Consider the following 20,126-nt stretch of genomic DNA (forward strand, 5'->3'; position numbering starts at 1 on the left):
CACGGCTCCGCTCCGTACACCTCGTACACACACGGCTCCGCTCCGTACACCTCGTACACACGGCTCTGCTCCGAACACACACGGCTCCGCTCCGTACACCCCGTACACACATGGCTCCGCTCCGTACACCTCGTACACACGGCTCTGCTCCGTACACACACGGCTCCGCTCCGTACACCTCGTACACACGCGGCTCCGCTCCGTACACCTCGTACACACGGGGCTCCGCTCCGTACACCTCGTACACACGCGGCTCCGCTCCGTACACATCGTACACACACGGCTCCGCTCTGTACACCTCTTACACATACGGCTCCGCTCCGTACACCTTGTACACACACGGCTCCGCTCCGTATACCTCGTACACACACGGCTCCGCTCCGTAGACCTCGTACACACACGGCTCCGCTCCGTAGACCTCGTACACACACGGCTCCGCTCCGTACATCTCGTACACACGGCTCTGCTCCGTACACATACGGCTCTGCTCCGCACACCTTGTACACACGGCTCTGCTCCGTACACCTTGTACACACGGCTCTGCTCCGTACACCTCGTACACACACGGCTCTGCTCCGTACACACACGGCTCCGCTCCTTACACCTCGTACACACACGGCTCTGCTCCGTACACCTCGTACACACACGGCTCCGCTCCTTACACCTCGTACACACACGGCTCCGCTCCGTACACCTCGTACACACACGGCTCCGCTCCGAACACCTCGTACACACACGGCTCTGCTCCGTACACCTCGTACACACACGGCTCCGCTCCGAACACCTCGTACACACACGGCTCTGCTCCGTACACACACGGCTCTGCTCCGTACACATCATACACACACGGCTCTGCTCCGTACACCTCGTACACACGCGGCTCTGCTACATCCACACTGTAAACCCCTCCTGACCCCACACATAACCTTCCCCTCATCCAGCACCATGACACCCAGCACAGCAGAGTCCTGCATACACTGAGGAGCTGATCATGTGACCCCTGACTCCTCCCCTCCTTGTGACATCATCACAGGTCCTGTAAGCGCAGGGTTGAGCCTAGAATGTACGGGCTCCTTCAGGTTTGTGGACGTAGCGATGTTTCCTCCCGTCCACTCATGCAGGCTCCGGTCCCTGCACCCTCATATCTGGGGGTCTTACTTTCCGCTTCTATTATAATCACCTCTATTCCCACATGGACTTAGAAACATAATGTATATTCCGGCTGGAAACGTCAGGCTGCACATTGAACACGCCCCCTTTCACGTGACAAAGTACGTCATACATGGAAGGAGCCCATACATTCTAGCATCTACCGCGGAGGTATGTGGAGATTCCCCATTACTGGGGCAGGGGGAATTCTCGGCCTTTGGCTCAGGCTGAGGTTCTGCCTCGGTCTGGGCCGGAGGTGCGTGTCTCTGCAGACTCCGGAGTGGAGCGGAGATCTTGTGCCTTGGGCATTTAATCATGGCGGCTATAAAGAACACGGTCCGTTTGGAGGTGATTGAGGACAGCGGGGTGCAGATCGGGTTGGAGTATGTGGTGCGTAATGTGGTCATGGAATTGGCCGGTTTCACATTGGACAAGATTTTTTGCATTCAGGAGTTCAATAGAGCCGGTAATTTTGACATCTCTTTTTACCAAGAGGAGGATGCGGTCAATTTCTATGAATTTTTGAAGGGGAAACGTGACCACGAGTACATGCAATTCCTCTCACCGAAGCCGCTGTTCTCCAATGTAGAGAAACCTCTCACAATCCACATGTACAATCACTTTGTGGAGATTCCTATGATCAGGGCCTTTTTGTACCGCTATTGCACCTCAGTGAGGGGTGGAATACCTCAGAAAAACATTTTTGCCATTTTTAATGGGAATGTTAAGTTCTGGGTTCGGTTTAAAGCCGACCCAGAGGGTATTGGTGGGATCATGCACCCACCTGCTAACTTCTCCATTGGAGGTAATAGAGGATTCCTGCATTACCCTGGCCAGCCCTCCTTCTGCAGGAGGTGCTTTCGCTATTGTCACATTTCTGAGGACTGTGGTGTGGGCATTTCCTGTAGGAATTGTAAGAACCCTGGGCATGAGGCATCCACGTGTCCTTTTCCACCCAACTGTGATTTGTGTGGTGCAAGTGACCATACCTGTAGGGCCTGCCCTAATGTCAGCGGGCCGATGTTTGGGAGCTCTGGTGGTGAGAGGCGCGTGGCACGTGAGAGGAGACCTGTGAAAGCCCAACTAAGTGAGCCTCCTAGTGCTACTATGCCTGCAGACCCTGTTCCTGTGGTGTCTGAGATGGAAGTGGTGGAACCTACCCTGTCTGTGGTGGAGGACAGCAATACTTCTGTGGTGGTGGAGGACCCTGTGGCTCGGGAGCTGGTTGCTGTGGCTGCAGATCCTCCACCAGTGGAGCCCCCAGTAGTGGAACTCCCCTCTATGTCTGGAGGGGCATTGTCCCTGGGTGATTTTCCTGGAGGGGTGGAGAGCCCAGGGGCAGTGTTCTCATCCAGTTCTCTTGATATCCAGTGGACTTTATCTCCTGAGGAAAGAGCGGAGAGCAGGATGCCTAAGCCTGAGAGTGTTGCTATTTTTACTAAGGTGCTTGCAGCTAGGCAAAAGGGCTCTAAAGGGTTAAAAAGGTTGAAGAAATCTCTGCATGATCCTCTCACAACATCTAATCGTTTTGACGCCTTAGTATCGGATTCTGAGAGTGAGTCGCCCCCTGCTGGGGCTTACGACCCTGTACCTGTATCTCTAAGTGAGGTGTACCTGGGAGAGGAGGGTGTGGCTGAGTTGGTGGATCTGCTGCAGTTCCCTCCAGAAACCTGAAGAATGATCTTCTAAAATCTCATCTGTCTCAATAGCTGTCTGTCATGGTCCTACAACTAAAAATCACCTCTCAAAATGTGCGTGTGTTTGCTTCTGCCACTAGGCGGGCTGCGGTTCTAGACTATCTGGCCTCTAAAGGCAGCGATGTAATATGCGTACAGGAATGTGGTTTGTCCAGATTTCCGAAAAAGACCGAATGGAGCCATGGTGAAGCAGTGTGGTCATTTTCTAGCACCAATAGAAACGATGGGATTGGTATTCTTATACAAAATAAGGACATTTGTGTAAAGCAGAAGACGATTATACAAGAGGGTAGATGTATGTGTCTGATTCTGTCCTATATGGGATGGGAGTTCCGGTTATTTTGCATTTATGCGAATGCTGTCCAGAATGAACGTTTGGCACTTTTTGAACAATTGAGATTTTTTCTTCCTGGTAAATTACCTTTGATTATTGTGGGAGATCTTAATTGCATTCTTTCCAAAGAAGCCAGAGCAGGAACATGGGAGTCCAGGGTGGATGGTACTGGCCATCTTTGGAATAGGATTGTTGGCGATTTTTCCCTACAGGACGCAGTGTCAGTAAAGCCAGCCTCGTTTACTTACCATGCGGATGATGGACTGGCAAACTCGAGGTTGGACTATTTTTTTTCTTCATCTTCAATTCAATGTGTCTCCTATGTTCAGGAAAAAGTTTGGTTTTCGGATCATGAATGTTTGGGTGGGGTGTTTGAGGTGCAGGGTTTTGTGTATGGTAGAGGTAGATGGCGGATGAACGTGAGTGTGTTGGGAGATGTGAGTGTGAACAGAGCTTTCCGCTTGAAATATGCGTCTTGGGTGAGAATGAAACAAAGGTTTACTAATATTGTGCAGTGGTGGGTGTGGGTCAAGGGAAGGGTGAGGCTTTTCTTTCGGAGGCTTGGGTACAGCACAGCTAAAAAGAAGCGGGTGTTGTATGCGCGTGTGAACAGGAGAATTTCCTTCTTGCATAGTTGTAAGTCTATGGGAGTGGATGTCAAGGAGGAACTGGCGAGGATGAAGAGAGAAGTGGATGACTGGATGCAAGAGCGTGGGAGAGAAATCATGTTCAGGTCCAGAGTGAGGGTTCGGGAGCAGGATGAGAAGTGCACGCGGTTCTTCTTTAGGAAAATGTGTGGTGGCAAAAGGGAAATGAATGTGCTGATTACCGAGGAGGGGAATGAGGTGCGAGGTGAAGGTGTGCTGGAGGAAGTGGGGAGGTTTTATGGAGAGTTGTATGGTAGGAAGGTGCGTGACTTGGAGAATGATGTGGAGTTTCTACATGTGATTACAAATGTTGTGGCTGAGAGTGCGCATGAAGGGTTGTTATGTGATGTATCAGAGCAGGAGTTGTATGAGGCAGTATGTAAATCACCAAAAAACAAAGCCCCGGGGCATGATGGGATACCTTGTGATTTCTATGGAAGTTACTGGAGCATAATCTCCCAAGATCTCCTAGAAGTTGTGCGTGCATTGTTCTCTGGTGTCAGTATGCCTGAAAGTATGAAAGAAGGGTTGGTTGTGTTGTTATTTAAGAAAGGTGAGAGGAAGAGGTTATCCAATTGGAGACCGATTACGTTGCTTAATGCAGATTATAAACTATTTGCTAAGATCTTAGCCGGACGTATGAGAGGAGTGATCGATACTGTGATTGAGGAAGAGCAAGTGTGCGCGGTGCCTAAACGTAAACTGCATGAGAATGTTTGCCTGGTGCGGGATATGATTGAAGATTGTGGGACCCGGAAGAAGAGCGTGATTGTGTGTGCGCTGGACTTTGAGAAAGCCTTTGACCGTGTGGCACATTTCTTTTTATTTAGTGTGTTGGAGCGGATGGGGTTTCCTGAGAGGTTAGTAAGACTGATTATGGGGTTGTATGGGGGTGCTAGGAGCAGGGTGCAAGTGAACGGGGTCCTGACTGCATCCTTTGAAATTTTGTCTGGGGTGAGACAAGGCTGTCCTCTGTCGCCCATATTATTTATTTGTGTGATGGAGCCTCTGCTTCAGCTAATTAGGAGGGATAAAGTCTTTAAGGGTCTATTGGTCCCTGGCAGCGGTGGTAACACGATTAAGGTGGTGGGCTATATGGATGATGTATGTGTGCTGTGTGAGTCCGAGAGTGATCTTGTAAGAGTGAAGCTGTTAGTCAACCTATTTTGTATTGCCTCGGCATTCAGAATCAATTGGGGGAAAGTAAGGTGAAAGTGTTTTTCAGCAACACTGTATTGAGGGATGCGGACATGGAAGTGGTGAGTGGTGGGATCAAAGTGCTGGGTGTGTGTCTGAATGAGGACCTGAGAGGTGAAGAAAGCTGGAAGGAGTTAGGAGGGAAGATTGCGAGGAAGTTGGACATGTGGCGGTTGCGGGAGCTTTCTTTTGCTGGGAAAATTTTGATAATTGAAAGTGTTATCCTGCCCATGCTGATTTATTTGGCATTGGTTTTCCCCCCTTCTGTGGAGATGTTAAAAAAGATCAATAGGCTTTTATTCATTTTTTTCTGGGGCAGCGCTATAGAAAAGGCCAAAAGGGAAATACTGCTTAAAAGCAGGAGAAATGGTGGTGCTGGTTTCCCCAATCTGGAATCCTTTATTGGCATTAATTGCATCTGTTTTTTTGTTGAGCTGCTTTCAAAGCAAACAAAAGCGGCTTGTATGGCCAGATATCTCTCGGGTACCATGGTGTATCGGCTGAAATGGCTGCCGCCTGATAATGCTAAGCCTATTGCTTTTTTATGTCCCCAGTGGTATTTGCGTATGGAATGTTTTATAAAAAAATACCGACTGGAAAAACTGCAAATGGTGAGTTTCTTACGGAACAAGGCTGTGGTGAAGAGGATGTGTGTGGATGACATGTTGTGTAATATCAATGGCCTCAGGTCTGCGGAGGCTGAGGAGGTATGGAGGAAGCTTGATCGGTGTGATATGTCTAATAAGCAGAAAGATCTGGTGTGGATGTCATTACATGGGGTTCTGCCTGTTAAGAGTGTGCAAAAGAGGAAAGGTTTGGCTGTATCTGAACGGTGTCCAAGAGAGCGGTGTGGAAGTAATGAGGAGGTGCATCATGTGTTGTGGTCGTGTCGATATGCTAGGGACGTCTGGGACAAGCTGAGGGGTTTATGTGGTGAGTTGACCGGGGTACAGAAGCTGAGTTATGGCATTGTGATGTTTGGGCTCTGCAATTTAGGGCGTGAGAAAGACAGGGTGTTGTGGTTGTTTCTTGCGTGTGTGAAGGAAGTGTTATGGAATAGTAGAAATTTGTATGTGTACAAGAAGGAAAGCTTTGCTGTAGATGAATGTGTAAGTATGGTTCTGGACAAACTGTACTTTTATTATAAATGTGATGTGAGAGGCAGGCTGGATGCGGAGGGAGTGTGGAAATTCCGAAAGTGGCAACAGATAATTATGAGGTAATAATTGTTTGGATTATTTTTTGTTACGTCTGATTCTTATTAAACGTCCTTCACAACCTGCATGATGATTTAAGTGGTGTCCATCTCTTGTCTCCCTTTATGGGTGAATCGGATGATGGTGGACCGTCAACTTAAACCTGAAATGGTTTTTAAAAAAAAAAAAAAAAAAAAAAAAAAATTAACTCCTTGATTCCCTTCATGATTTTGCACTTTTGTGCCCTCACATTGAGGAGCCGTGTGTTTTCGTTGCTCTCATGCAGCCATATTGGAGCCTGTAATGTGCAGGATGCGGTCGGTGTTGTTGGTGGAGCTTCTCTGGTATGAGGCTGCTCCTGTGCTCTTCTCCCTGCTGAGTTCTTGTCTCCTGTGTGATGTGTATGCTCCGGCCCCAGCGTCTCCTGTGTGATGTGTATGCTCCGGCCCCAGCGTCTCCTGTGCGATCTGTATGCTCCGGCCCCAGCGTCTCCTGTGCGATGTGTATGCTCCGGCCCCAGCGTCTCCTGTGCGATGTGTATGCTCCGGCCCCAGCGACCCCCTATGTGTTGTGTATGCTCCGGCCCCAGCGGCTATGGTGATGTGCATGCTCCGGTCCCAGCGGCTCCGGTGATGTGCATGCTCCGGTCCCAGCGGCTCCGGTGATGTGCATGCTCCGGCCCCAGCATCTCCGGTGATGTGCATGCTCCGGCCCCAGCATCTCCGGTGATGTGCATGCTCCGGCCCCAGCATCTCCGGTGATGTGCATGCTCCGGCCCCAGCATCTCCGGTGATGTGCATGCTCCGGCCCCAGCATCTCCGGTGATGTGCATGCTCCGGCCCCAGCATCTCCGGTGATGTGCATGCTCCGGCCCCAGCATCTCCGGTGATGTGCATGCTCCGGCCCCAGCATCTCCGGTGATGTGCATGCTCCGGCCCCAGCATCTCCGGTGATGTGCATGCTCCGGCCCCAGCATCTCCGGTGATGTGCATGCTCCGGCCCCAGCATCTCCGGTGATGTGCATGCTCCGGCCCCAGCATCTCCGGTGATGTGCATGCTCCGGCCCCAGCATCTCCGGTGATGTGCATGCTCCGGCCCCAGCATCTCCGGTGATGTGCATGCTCCGGCCCCAGCATCTCCGGTGATGTGCATGCTCCGGCCCCAGCATCTCCGGTGATGTGCATGCTCTGGCCCCAGCGTCTTCTATGTGATGTATATGCTCCAACCCCATTGATTCAGCTCAGGTGGTCAAAATATCTGAGTGGCCCATAATCAGGTAATCCTGATTTCCGCTACTATGGAACAGCCTAATCGTGGGTGCAGAGGAACCTCAGCAGATGACTATGACATTACTGGAAATAAATCTCTATACAAAAACCAACAACAATATTACTGCCATGGTGTCCCCATATAGTGGTAGATACCAGTACAGTAGAACATATAACAGATTACAGCACAGTTATAGATAGTGACTTACATGTGATGTTCCTTCAGTTGTCCCCACGCTGTATGATGGCCCCCAACTAGGCCATAAACTGTATAATAGCCCCATATTAGCTCCCACGCTGTATAATGGCCCCCACACTTTATGGAGCCCCCACACTATAAGAAGGTTTTTCATACTTTATACCACACTTTATGTGATTTTTTTTAAAAATTTTTTTTCAATAAAGTCTCCAAATCCAGGATCTGATGGTGTCCGCCAGCAAAGCGTTCTCATCGTTTTGGTGCACACATATGATATCAGAGTCCCACAGCAATATGAAGACACCTTGGCTAGTGCATCACCCTTCCGTTCTGTAGACCACAGGTTTAAAGTGACCCGCGGTTTTCAGAATGGAGAGCAGTAGTGCAGGGAGATCATGTCTCTGCTTTAATGCAGAGCTTAACTGTACACAGTTAAGAGTGGCAGTAGCTCAAGATGAGCCCCTCTGAGCGAGCCCAGAGTGACCATACTCTCTACCCCTCACAGTGGCTCCTATGTGATGTACAGTTGAAACCAGACGTTTCCCTCCGCTCTCTATAAAGACACATCTGCAGGTTTTTCTCACTGAGTGACATGAAAGCAGAATAAAACTTTCCCGTTTTAGGTCAATTAGGAACCAAAATAATTTAAATTTGCCAAATGCCAGAATGAGAGAGAGAGAGAGAATGTTTTAAGACATTTGTATTACTTCCTGCAAAGTCAAAAGTTTCCATCCATTTCATTAGTATTTGGTATCATTGCCCTTAAACGGTATGACTTGGGTAACACATTTTGGATATCCTTCCAGAAGCTTCTCACAATAGTTGGTAGGAATTTGGGCCCATTCCTCCTGACAGAACTGACGTAACTGAGTTATGTTTGTAGGTTGCTTTGCCCTCACTCACCTTTTCATCTTTGCCCATAAATTTTCAATAGGATTGAGATCAGGGCTTTGTGATGGCCACTCCAAAACATTGACTTCTCCTTATGCCACTTTGTAAGCAGTTTTGCAGTATGCTTCAGATCATTTTCCATTTGGAAGACCCATTTCCACCCAAGCTTTAAGTCCCTGGCTGATTTCTTGAGATGTTGCTTTAGTATTGCCACATAATCTTCTTTACTCATGATGCCATCTATTTATGAAGTGCACCAGCCCCTCCTTCAGCAAAACAACCCCAAAACATGATGCTGCCATCCCCGTGTTTCACAGTTGGGATGGTGTTCTTAGGCTTCAAAGCTTGTCCCTTTTTCCTCCAAACATAACGATGATCATTATAGCCAGTTCAATTTTAGTTTTGTCAGACCACAGGACATGTCTCCAAAAATGAAGGTCTTTGTTCCTGTGTGCATTTGCAAACATTAATCTGGCTTTTTAATGTTTTTTTTTTTTTGAGTAATAGCTTCTTCCTGGCAGAGTGGCCTTCATGACACAATCTTACCAGCTTCCGTCAGCATCTTCACACGGTCTTTTGCTTTTGTTCTTAGGTTGATATGCACATGTCTGACCAAAGCATGTTCATCTCTGGTACATAGAACCCGTCCCCTTCTTGAGCAGTATGATGGCTGGACATTTCCATCTTGTTTGTTCTTGCATATAATTGTTTGTACAGAAACAATTAAGAGGTACCTTGAGGTATCTGTAAATTGCACCCATCTCTTTCTCTTTCTGCAAATATAAATAATTTTGGTTCCTAACTGACCTAAAACGGGAAAGAACATGCAGATGTGTCTTTTTATATAGTAGATGTAAACTACTAGTTTCAGCTGTATGTGTTGCAGCCACTGTGTCTCCTATGTGATGTATATGGAAGACCTCACATTGCTTGAGTTCTACAGTATAATGTAATGTGAGCAGTGATGAATTTCCCACTGTGAGGAAACATGAGTGTAATATACCTCTCTGTTCAAAACTATTTACTGCTGCAATTTCTTTCCAAAGTTTTTCAGAGACAAATGATTTTCCTGAAAAATCAGTTGTGAGGAGCAACATAGCAACATGATCAATACCACCTAACATCACAGCTGCATCAAATAGAAGCAGTTCCAGCTATCCCATTAGGTGCAAGTTAAAGGGAATCTAATCTGTCAGCAAGTTTTTGCTACGTAAGCTGAGGTCAGCATGCCCTAAAGCTGGGTTCACACATAGCGACAATGACGTCGCTGTTACGTCACCATTTTCTGTGACGTAACAGCGACCTTGTAAGTCGCTGTTATGATCACTGCTTAGCTGTCAAACACAGCAGAAGCAGCAGCGATCATAACGACACGCGTCGCTGTGCTACATGTGCAGAGAGCAGGGAGCCGCGCACACTGCTTAGCGCTGGCTCCCTGCTCTCCTAGCTACAGTACACATCGGGTTAATTACCCGATGTGTACTGCAGCTACATGTGCAGAGAGCAGGGAGCCGCGCACACCGCTTAGCGCTGGCTCCCTGCTCTCCTAGGTACAGTACACATCGGGTTAATTACCCTATGTGTACTGCAGCTACATGTGCAGAGAGCAGGGAGCTGCGCACACTGTTTAGCGCTGGCTCCCTGCTCTCCTAGCTACAGTACACATCGGGTTAATTACCCGATGTGTACTGCAGCTACATGTGCAGAGAGCAGGGAGCTGCGCACACTGCTTAGCGCTGGCTCCCTGCTCTCCTAGCTACAGTACACATCGGGTTAATTACCCGATGTGTACTGCAGCTACATGTGCAGAGAGCAGGAGCCGGCACTGGCAGCGAGAGCGGCGGTCGCTGGTAACGAAGGTAAATATCGGGTAACCAGGGAAAGGTCTTCCCTTGGTTACCCGATGTTTACCGTGGTTACAGCTTACTGCAGCTGCCAGATGCCGGCTCCTGCTCCCTGCTCCCTTCATTTTCTCGCTCTCTCGCTGTCACAGCGATGTGTGCGTCACAGTGGGAGAGCGATGACCAAAAAATGAAGCTGGACATTCAGCAACGACCGGCGACCTCACAGCAGGGGCCAGGTCGTTGCTGGATGTCAAACACAGTGACAGCGACAGGACGTCGCTGCAACGTCACAGAAAATGGTGACGTAGCAGCGACGTCGTTGTCGTCGTCACTGTGTGTGACACCACCCTAAGGCTTTAAAAAGCAACTGTGCTTCTCTTATCAATGTGTGAGCAATTATTTACATAAACTAAAGGGCTGTGATTACCATTGCAAGACTACAAACGCATGTGAGGGTAGTCCGACACTCCCCCTGGTGTGATTGACACCTCACTGTCAATGTATAATCTTTATTGAGAGCCTGATGTGGGCACGGGCAGCTATCTCAGCTCTGTTTTGCTCCTCTATCTAAATTCTTTATTTCAGAATGGCTGCAGCCAGTAATCTATGTGATACACTGTTGTTTTCAGGATCTCTTTGCCTACATTATTTTGCTGTCAGATGAGGTAGCAAAAACCTGCTGACAGATTCCCTTTCACTGTTTGACCAAATATCGCAAGATCTTTTTCAAGTTGGTAATTTTTTTGGGCCCCGAATAAAGTTATAAATGTTCAAATGGCCCTTGGCAGAAAAAAAGGTCTATGTGCATATCCTCCATACAGCAACTCCACAATAACTGTCTCACTGCAGGAATGAGTACGGAGTTGTTGTGCAGAGGTTCATAATAATTGATTGACTTCCTATTGTCGGGTATTAAACATTCTGTGGGCAAAGATAGTTTTAGAGTTGTGTATTTTATTTACACTTTTATTTATGTTGTATTTATCTGAGTGTTATTTAATTTATTAGTCTGGTAAGATATAATCTCTTATCGTTACAAGAGATGTTAAAGTGATCTTCTTTAAGGAAAGGGGACCAGATGGTCTTGTATAGCTAAAATAACAAACAGAGCAGATACTTCACCCTTCCTGGGTCCAGCGCCGGTTTCCTGCCGCTATTTGGCTATGTGCGCACTGGGAAATGGAATTTTCTTGAGAAAATTCCGCATGCTCTCAAAGATTACCGCACCCGCGGTAAAAAACCGCGGGAAACCGCACCCGAAAACCGCATGCGGTTTGCCGCGGTTTTACCGCGGTATTGCCGCGTGCGGGTTGGGATGTGCTTTATTGCATTCAATGCAATAAAGCACATTGAAGAAAAAAAAAAAAGTCATTTAATTCTGAGATAGTAGATAGACAGAAGAATAGATAGAGGGATAGATAGATAGATGACAGATCGCTGCATTTCCCACGGTCGGCAGTGAGTTCACATTACCGGCCGTGGGAAATGACTGGTAATTACCTCTGCTGTCTGCTGCTTTCATTCAGCGCTGTGTCTGTGACAGTCGCGGCTGGATGTAAGCAGCGCAGGACCTGTGGATTACGCCGGAGCTTTGGTGCAGGAGGGGTTAATAAAATGGTGAACGAGGCTTGTTTGTTTTATTTAAAATAAAGGATTTTTCTGTGTGTGTGTTTTTTTCACTTTACTTACGGGTTGATCATGTCAGCTGTCTCATAGACGCTGCCATGATCAAGCCTGGAGTTAATGGCGGTGGTCCCCCACCATCATTAACCCCTTGTATTACCTTGCTGCCACTGCTACACGGCAGCAAGAAGAGCCGAGGACACGCCGGTGCTGCCGCATAATGCATGCGACAGTCCCGGGGCAGCTGCGGCTGATATTCTCGGCTGCGGGAGGGGGAGTGAGGCGGGGGACATTATCCCTGCCCCTCTCCCTCCCCAGCCTGAGAATACCGGGCCGCCGCTGTGTGCTTACCTCGGCTGGAAGGTAAATATGCAGCGGAGCCCACGTTCTTTGTTTTCTATATTTCCGTTTTCTTTCTGTGTCTGTGTCTGTGTTCTATGTGTCTGTGATGTCTATCTGTGTCTGTGATGTGTTTGTGTTTACTCTCTGCACGGCTTCCTCTTCCTGTAATGACATCACTTCCCTGCAAAACCGCAGATAAGCGATGCACATTACCGGAGGTAAACCGCGAAATACCGCAGGGAATAACGCAGGAAAACGCAGTGAACCGCACAGAATTTGCTGCCTGCGTTATTCCCTGCGGGATTTCATGATTAACATTGGAGTCAATGGAGTGACATCCCGCAGCGACGTGCGGAAAAGAATTGACATGCACTTGTTTTTGTTGCGGAATTCCCGCAGCAAAACATGCAGCTGTCAAATTCCGCCTAGTGCGCACAGGATTTTTTTTCTCCATAGGATTTGCTGGTGATTCACTGCAGAGATGTTATGAACATTTTCTGCAGCGAAACATGCAGCAAATCCGCGGAAAATCCGCGGCAAAATCCGGTAAGTGCGCACATAGCCTTTGGCTCTCCATCCTTTGTGCCACTCCTTTCCCATTTGCGTGCATATTTTTTGGCCTACTTTACTAAACGCCCAGCCTTCTGGCACCAAGTTGGGCCTCTATTAACAGTGTATGTCCTGGTGTTGCGGTCCAAGTTGTGGCGTCATGCTGTTATGATGCGAAGGCCTAATTTTCACTGAATTTGTGTGAAGCAAAGTACAAAAAAACAGTACAATTCAGGCACAATTGAATTATACTCCAATAAATAAATTTGTTCATCTTTGACCATTGCCGCACTGTTCTTTAACCCCTTTCCAACAGGTACAGCTCATATACTGCGCAAGTCAGGAGTAGAGATGAGCAAACCTTTGGATATTTGGTTTGCAGGGCAAATTTGAACTTTAGATAAGGTTTGGATTATGACCCTGACTTGATCTGAACCTCAATAGAAGTCAGTAATTGGGCAGTTCATGTCTCCACCCACATGCAGCCAGCCATAAGTAGAACACTTCCGGGGGAGGATGGACGGGGTTTTTCAATTTTTAATTTTGTTTTGTGTGTGCACACTGCATCTTATCACCCTGATTTTACCCCCAGTGTGAGCCATTCGAACACTGCAAGTGGCTCCCTCAGGGCTGAGCATCACTCATACCCAAGCACAGCGCTACTCACCTGAGTGGTTTGCACTCGTCACTCAAACTTCAAACTCAAACTTTGGTTTGTTTTTTTTTAGTCTGTGTTTGAAACCAAACTTCGAATATCAAACTTCAGGTTTGCTCATCACTAGTCAGGAGTGGGTGTATGGGGCGGGCTCATAAGCAGAACACAGCCCTTACCTGGCAGATACTATGTCACAGCCATGATCTGCCTCCAACAGTCACAAGTGGAGCTCTGTCTTCGACTATAAACCTGTTAAATGCTGCTGTTATCCTCTGACAGCGAAAATAACCGCTCGCCGACATGGATGCGCGTCAATGCATGCCACCATCAGAAATGCTGAGACGCACTGATGAGTTGCTGTGTTAGCCAGGGCTGCCTTGAAACCTAGTCTCTAGCTGGTATTCATAAGATATCATGATATTTACTACATGCAGCTGTACTGTATTGTATATACCATATTTTTTGTTTTATAAGATGCACTGGATTATAAGACGCACCCCAAATTTAATGATAAAAAAGGTAAAAAAAAAGGAGAGTGCGTATTATACTTCGGCGGTGTCTTACCGGAAGGGGGGCGGCAGCAGTGGTGGAGCGGGATCACAAGAGCCAGAGGCGGTGCTGGAGTGGGGCTGTGCTGGCTGCGTGCGCCGTGCTGGTTGTGGGCGCTGTGCTGGTTGTGTGAAGTAGGGTGGTGCGGCAGGTGTCACAGATGCTCTGTTGGAGGTGCGGGCTTCAAAGATATGGCGCCCGGAATCGTCGTGTGCGCAGATTGAGCTCTTGGCTCAATGACAAGCCAATATCTCATCTGCGCACATGCCACCTCCAGGCACCATTTGATGAGCTCTTGAGCCAAAAGCTCCATCTGTGAACATCCAGGCACCATTATTTGAAGCCCGCACCGCCAACAGAGCATCTCACCCACCGCACCGCCCTCCTCCACACAGCCCCCACCGCAGCCAGCACAGCACCCATTCTCCACCTCCCAGTAAGCTACATTCACATTTTCCTCCCAAAAATACAGTATATTACAAGCAATCAGATAATTGTAGGTTTCGGTTCACTAAGGAGACTATGAAAGACACTAAAAAAAAAAAAAAAAAATAATAAAAAATTAATAAAAAATATTTAAATCACTTATTGCTTTTTTCTGACTTAACAATAAAGCGAAATGGGAACATTTCTTTTTGGTCACTGCAACACAGCAAAAAAATTTAATAAGCGATCAAAATATTCTACCTACCTCCAAAAGGTTATCCATCAATGAAAACGTCAGTTCTGACCCCTTAACCAAAAAATAAAAATGTAACAACTCTTCACCAGTAAAATATTAAATAACTGGACAAGTTTGGTGTAATCGTGCTGACGTGGACCACAATGATGTCAGGTGATTCTTACCGCACAATGTACGCATTATGAAACAATTCCCCCCAAAAAAAACAAAATTAGGATTTGACATTTTTTTGAGTTTTCCAATATACTGTATTTTTTGGACTATAAGACTCACTTTTTTTTCCCTCAAATGTTGGGGGAAAGTGGGGGGTGCGTCTTATAGTCTGAATGTGGCTGCGGGGAATGAGGGTGCTGTGGTGGAGCAGGTCATCGGTGGTATGAGCAGGCTGTAGCAGCCTGCCGTGACCACATGGGCCCGCTCATTTCATATGCACGCCCATCCTCCCGCCCATCATCTCTCTGCGCTGAAGCCGGCGCTGACAGGTGGGCGGGATGATGGGCAGGGGGTGTGCGCATAATTAACAGCCTTCCCACATGATCACCCCTGGCAACTACAGCCTGGAGTGATCATGTGCGGCTATATTCACTGCCCCCCGTGCATCATCATCATCGGGGGGGGCAATGAATAAGTATACTCACCCGTCACCGTTGTCTGCAGCATCGTGGTCTCCTCCTGTCTGCCGGCCAGCTGATCTGTGTAGAGAGCGGTGAGCACAGCGATGACGCCATCGCCATGCGCAGCGCTAGTCTCCACACAGGTCAGCGGGCCGGCAGACAGGAGGACGAGCGATGCTGCAGACAACGGTGACGGCTCCACACTCCAGCGGCGCTGCTGCCGGCACTGACAGGAGGAGGAGCGATGCTGCATGGAGCGAGGAAAGGTGAGTATAAACATTTATTTTTGTTGTATGCCACAGGATACAGGCCATATAGCAGGATGCGGGTATATACCAGGATGCGGCCATATACCAGGATGGATGGGGGTATATAGCAGAATGGATGGGGGTATATAGCAGGATGGATGGGGTATATAGCAGGATGGATGGGGTATATAGCAGGATGGATGGGGGTATATAGTAGGATAAGGTCATATACCAGGATGGCGCTATGTAGCAGGATTGGGGCTATACCATGGTGGTATATAGCAGGATGGGAATATATACCATGATAGCGGTATATAGCAGGATGGAAATATATACCAGGATGGGGGACATATATACAAGGATAGGGATCATATACAAGGCAGGGGGATCATTACCAGGATGGGGTACCTTAGTAGAGAATTTGGGGACATTACCCCCATAAGTGTCAGCAGCAGATCCTCGACCCATAAGTGTGTCATTACCACATTTTTTGCTTAAAATTTTATTTTCCTGTTTTCCTCCTCTAAAACCAGGGTGCGTCTTATGGTCCGGTGCGTCTTATAATCAGAAAAATACGGTAGTATGTGGTAAAGTGAAAGATATCATTCAACAGGACAACTTGTTCCACAAAATATAAGACCTAACATGTTTATTTGGGTAGAGAATTGTAAAGGTAATGGCCCTTGGAAGATGGAGAGAAAAAAAAATGAAAACTCTAAAACGGAAATTGGCCATGTTGGGAAGAGGTGTCTTGACAGTTCAAGCGTTATCAAAGCCAAAGAAAAGGAGTCGGATGTAAAATTAGTAGGTAGGAAAAGTTCACTAATCTACCTGGTGACACCAAGGACATCAAGCACCTCATTAACATCTTTGCATAAAGAATGATCTCTGGCAAAAGCAGTACTGGATTTGGACACTAAATCCTATAGGCCAACAACTATCTCCCTCAACCCCGACACACGGGAGCATTTAGGTCTGAGGCCTCTATGATAAAATGTCAGCCTCCTGTGTCGAGACTTAAAATGGTAAAATAGGGTACACAACCAACAAATGGTAAAAAAAAAAAAAAATGTGCTAATGACAAACGTGATCCAAAGTATAGAGATAGCAATACAATAGTGATGAGCACACCTGGATAAATAATACAATTGTATTAATAACCAAACAACACACCATAAAAACACTTAAGTGACACTTCCCCTGACAATGCTCTGGTCCACAGCGATACGCGTGGGGTGTTTGTTCCCAGGACATTCCCTGCAATTTTAGGCTACGCTTTTCTATTACCTTTATATCTACCTTGTGAGTTTGTTTCCCAGTCTTGCATCTTACATGGCTTGGATATTGGACTCTTGATTGTATTCTCAGGACAGCTTCTACCTGCATTTAAACATCTCTTGATAAGGCTACGTGCACACAGTGCGTTTTTCGCAGCGTTTTTGCGCGTTTTTCGGGTGCTTTTTTGGCCTCAAAACTGCATGACTTTGCTTCCCCAGCAAAGTCTATGAGTTTTCAATTTTGCTGTCCGCACACAACTTTTTTTTTAAGCTGCGTTTTTGAGCTTAAAAAAAAAAAAATGGACATGTCAATTCTTTCCTGCGTTTTTCTGCGTTTTCCCCCCATGCAATGCATTGGAAAACCGCAGAGATAAAAAACGCAGCCAAAAACGCACCAAATCACGGTAAAAACGCATGCGTTTTTTTGCTGCGTTTATTTGCCGCGGGTGCGTTTTTGTGCGTTTTTAGCGGCCAAAAACGCAGCGTCAAAAAAACGCAGTGTGTCAACTTAGCCAAACAGGTTTTTTGAACATAGGCTGATTACCAGTATTTCCACCAGCATCATGCCTTTTCACCAGCATTCATATAGGCTATTTGGACTATAGTACTAGTGATGATGAGAGAGAACTACCATGGTCAGGTACTCGTAACAAGCAGTTGAATGTTCGGACAGGCTTGACTCATGTTACTAGAATAATGGAAGTCAATGGGAAATTAGAGCATTTTTCCAGAAGATCTTCCCGTCCAAGCATCCAATTACTCTAATAAAATTGTAGTAGTATTTATTCAGGTGTGCTCATCATCATTGAACTGCTTTATCTCCTTTTGATTCGAATGTTGAATAGAGATGAGCGAACCTGAGATTCGATGTTCGGGTTCTGAAATAGACTACCAGAAAAACAAAGTTCTGGTTCGAAGTTCGAATGAGTTACAAGTACAAACCACTCAAGCAAGCAGCGCTGTGCTTGGGCATGAGTGATGGTCAGCCAAGTACGCGCCGCTTTCAGTGTTTGAACGGCTCAACTAGAGGTAAAATCAGCATGATCAGATGTAGTGTGCACACAAAAAAAACAATTTGGAAACTCCCGCCCACCTTCCCCCTGAGATGTTCTGCTTATGGCTAGCAGCATGTGTGTGGAGCAACAAACTGCCCAATTACAGACTTCCATTGAGGTTCGAATCAAGTTGGCGCCACAAGCTGAACTTTTTAAAGGCTCAACTTTACCTGCCGAACTGAACTTCCAAAGCTTTGCTCATCTCTAGTGTTGAGCGTTATTGTGTCAGTTTGAAATCGGACATACTGGATCATTCGCTGACCCAACATCATCTGTTTGGGAGGCCTCCACTCACATAAATTATTATTTTGTCGTTTTCAGAGAACCGCACATTGCGATGCCAATGCTCTGCTTAACCAACTGCATGTGACAGTTGCTATTAACCGCACCATTTGAGGAGTTAAAAATCCAGTTTTTAAGTTAATCAATTAGAAGAAATAATCCATCTATGTCTGCAAACTGTCTGAGCATCAGCTTACTTGGGCTCATCTTTTTGCTATTCAGGTTCCTACAATATCGTATCCTCTCAGTGGAGATCTTCTATATAAGAGAATTTTCCTGATGGACAAGAATGAGAAGATATTGCACCTCACCCTAGAGATCCTCTTCCGGCTTACTGGAGAAGTGAGAGATTCTGATGACGTCACATTACATCATTCTTATCTATGGGAATAACAGATGGACAGAACTGAAGAGGTGAGGACTCAGGAAATGTCTGTAGTGAAATTTCTTACGGTGTCTCTCCATAACCAGGATTACACAGTAGTGAAGAAGACCTCTAGTGATCGCTGTCAGGACCTTATGTCTGAGGGATGGGGAAGACCCCTGAGCCTAATCACGGGGCCTCCACCTCACCCCCTGATACATGAGGACATCAATGACCAGAAGATCCTAGAACTCACCTACAAGATGATTGAGCTGCTGACTGGAGAGGTGACACTGCTGGGAATGCTGGGACATTATACAGTAACGTTATGAAGGGATCGGGGGATGACAGTATCATTGTATGTGTCAGGTTCCTATAAGGTATCAGGACGTCACTATCTATTTCTCCATGGAGGAATGGGTGTATATAGAAGGACACAAAGATCTGTACAAGGCTGTCATGATGGAGGTTCCCCAGCCCCACACATCATCAGGTAATACAGAGGACTAAATACACAGTCTATAAGTATCTGTATTTAAGGAAGGACTTCAATCCCTGTATGTGTTTCCTCCAGTTCTATCCAGTAAGAAGACAACACCAGAGAGATGTCCCCGTCCTCTTCTTCCACAGGACTATAAACAAGAAAATCACAGTGTGCCTCAGGATTATCAGGTAGATGGAGATAAAGTGTCAAGAAATGTATGATGTGTAGACGGCTGTGAAGGTCTTGTGTTCAGTGTTGTTTTATCCATCAGTATTATATGTTTTATACTTGTGTTATGATAATGGTGGAAATGGCAGTAGAGCTGATCATACATGTGACTTCTCCATCTGTCTGTGATTTTTTTACAATATTTTTTTTCAGGGTGAAGATCTGAGCCATATTAATACTACAGAGATATATATGAGGGGTGATGAGAGGTGTGAAGAAGAGATTCCTACATATAGCAACTCAGGTGAGTATTGACCACTTGATGCAGAGAAGTCACAGATTCTGAGAGTTGCACATCATGCTCTACTGAGTCTTGCTCTGAGGTCTACTGTTAGATTGTGAACTGTCGTTGTCTTCGGATATAATTGAATTTTCCTACATATCTTGCAATTCTATGGATATGTTATATAGAAATAGTATAAAAAGATATATATATATATATATATATATATATATATATATTTTATTCTTGGCAGATGTTTGCATTAGAAGATCAGAGGGACAACTGACATCTTCAATTTCAAAATCAGATAAAGTTGATATCACTCGAGTTATAACTGAAATGAATACCATTATTCCAAATATATCACCGTCCCTTCACAGCAACGATCTATCATCCAATCCTTTTAACCAGGTCCGTTATTTTGATTCATCACAGACTATTAAGAAAAAGAAAAGTCACAAAAGGAGCGGAGTTAAAAATAAAACTGCCAAGAAGCCAATTTCATGTTCAGAATATGGAAACAGTTTTT

The 20,126-nt window shown here is 46.5% G+C and overlaps 2 protein-coding genes across 3 annotated transcripts in view; both read left to right on the forward strand.

The window, feature by feature from the left end:
• The window catches only part of LOC142312194 (uncharacterized), a 163,675-nt gene that overhangs the window by 95,898 nt on the left and 47,651 nt on the right, over nucleotides 1-20,126 (forward strand). The window lies entirely within an intron of this gene.
• LOC142312191 (oocyte zinc finger protein XlCOF8.4-like) lies at nucleotides 1,076-20,107 on the forward strand. 2 transcript variants are annotated; one of them, XM_075351092.1, is made up of 6 exons: nucleotides 1,076-1,320; nucleotides 18,521-18,949; nucleotides 19,032-19,155; nucleotides 19,237-19,334; nucleotides 19,528-19,618; nucleotides 20,033-20,107. In XM_075351092.1, exons 2-6 carry the CDS (start codon nucleotides 18,695-18,697, stop codon nucleotides 20,038-20,040), a joined length of 576 nt encoding a protein of 191 aa, XP_075207207.1. In that variant the 5' UTR covers nucleotides 1,076-1,320; nucleotides 18,521-18,694; the 3' UTR covers nucleotides 20,041-20,107. The 2 variants fall into 2 exon arrangements, with proteins under 2 accessions (XP_075207207.1, XP_075207206.1); XM_075351091.1 differs by having other exon boundaries at nucleotides 20,009-20,104.

This window comes from Anomaloglossus baeobatrachus, chromosome 5 (assembly GCF_048569485.1).
Source record: "Anomaloglossus baeobatrachus isolate aAnoBae1 chromosome 5, aAnoBae1.hap1, whole genome shotgun sequence".
Classification (NCBI taxonomy): domain Eukaryota; kingdom Metazoa; phylum Chordata; class Amphibia; order Anura; family Aromobatidae; genus Anomaloglossus; species Anomaloglossus baeobatrachus.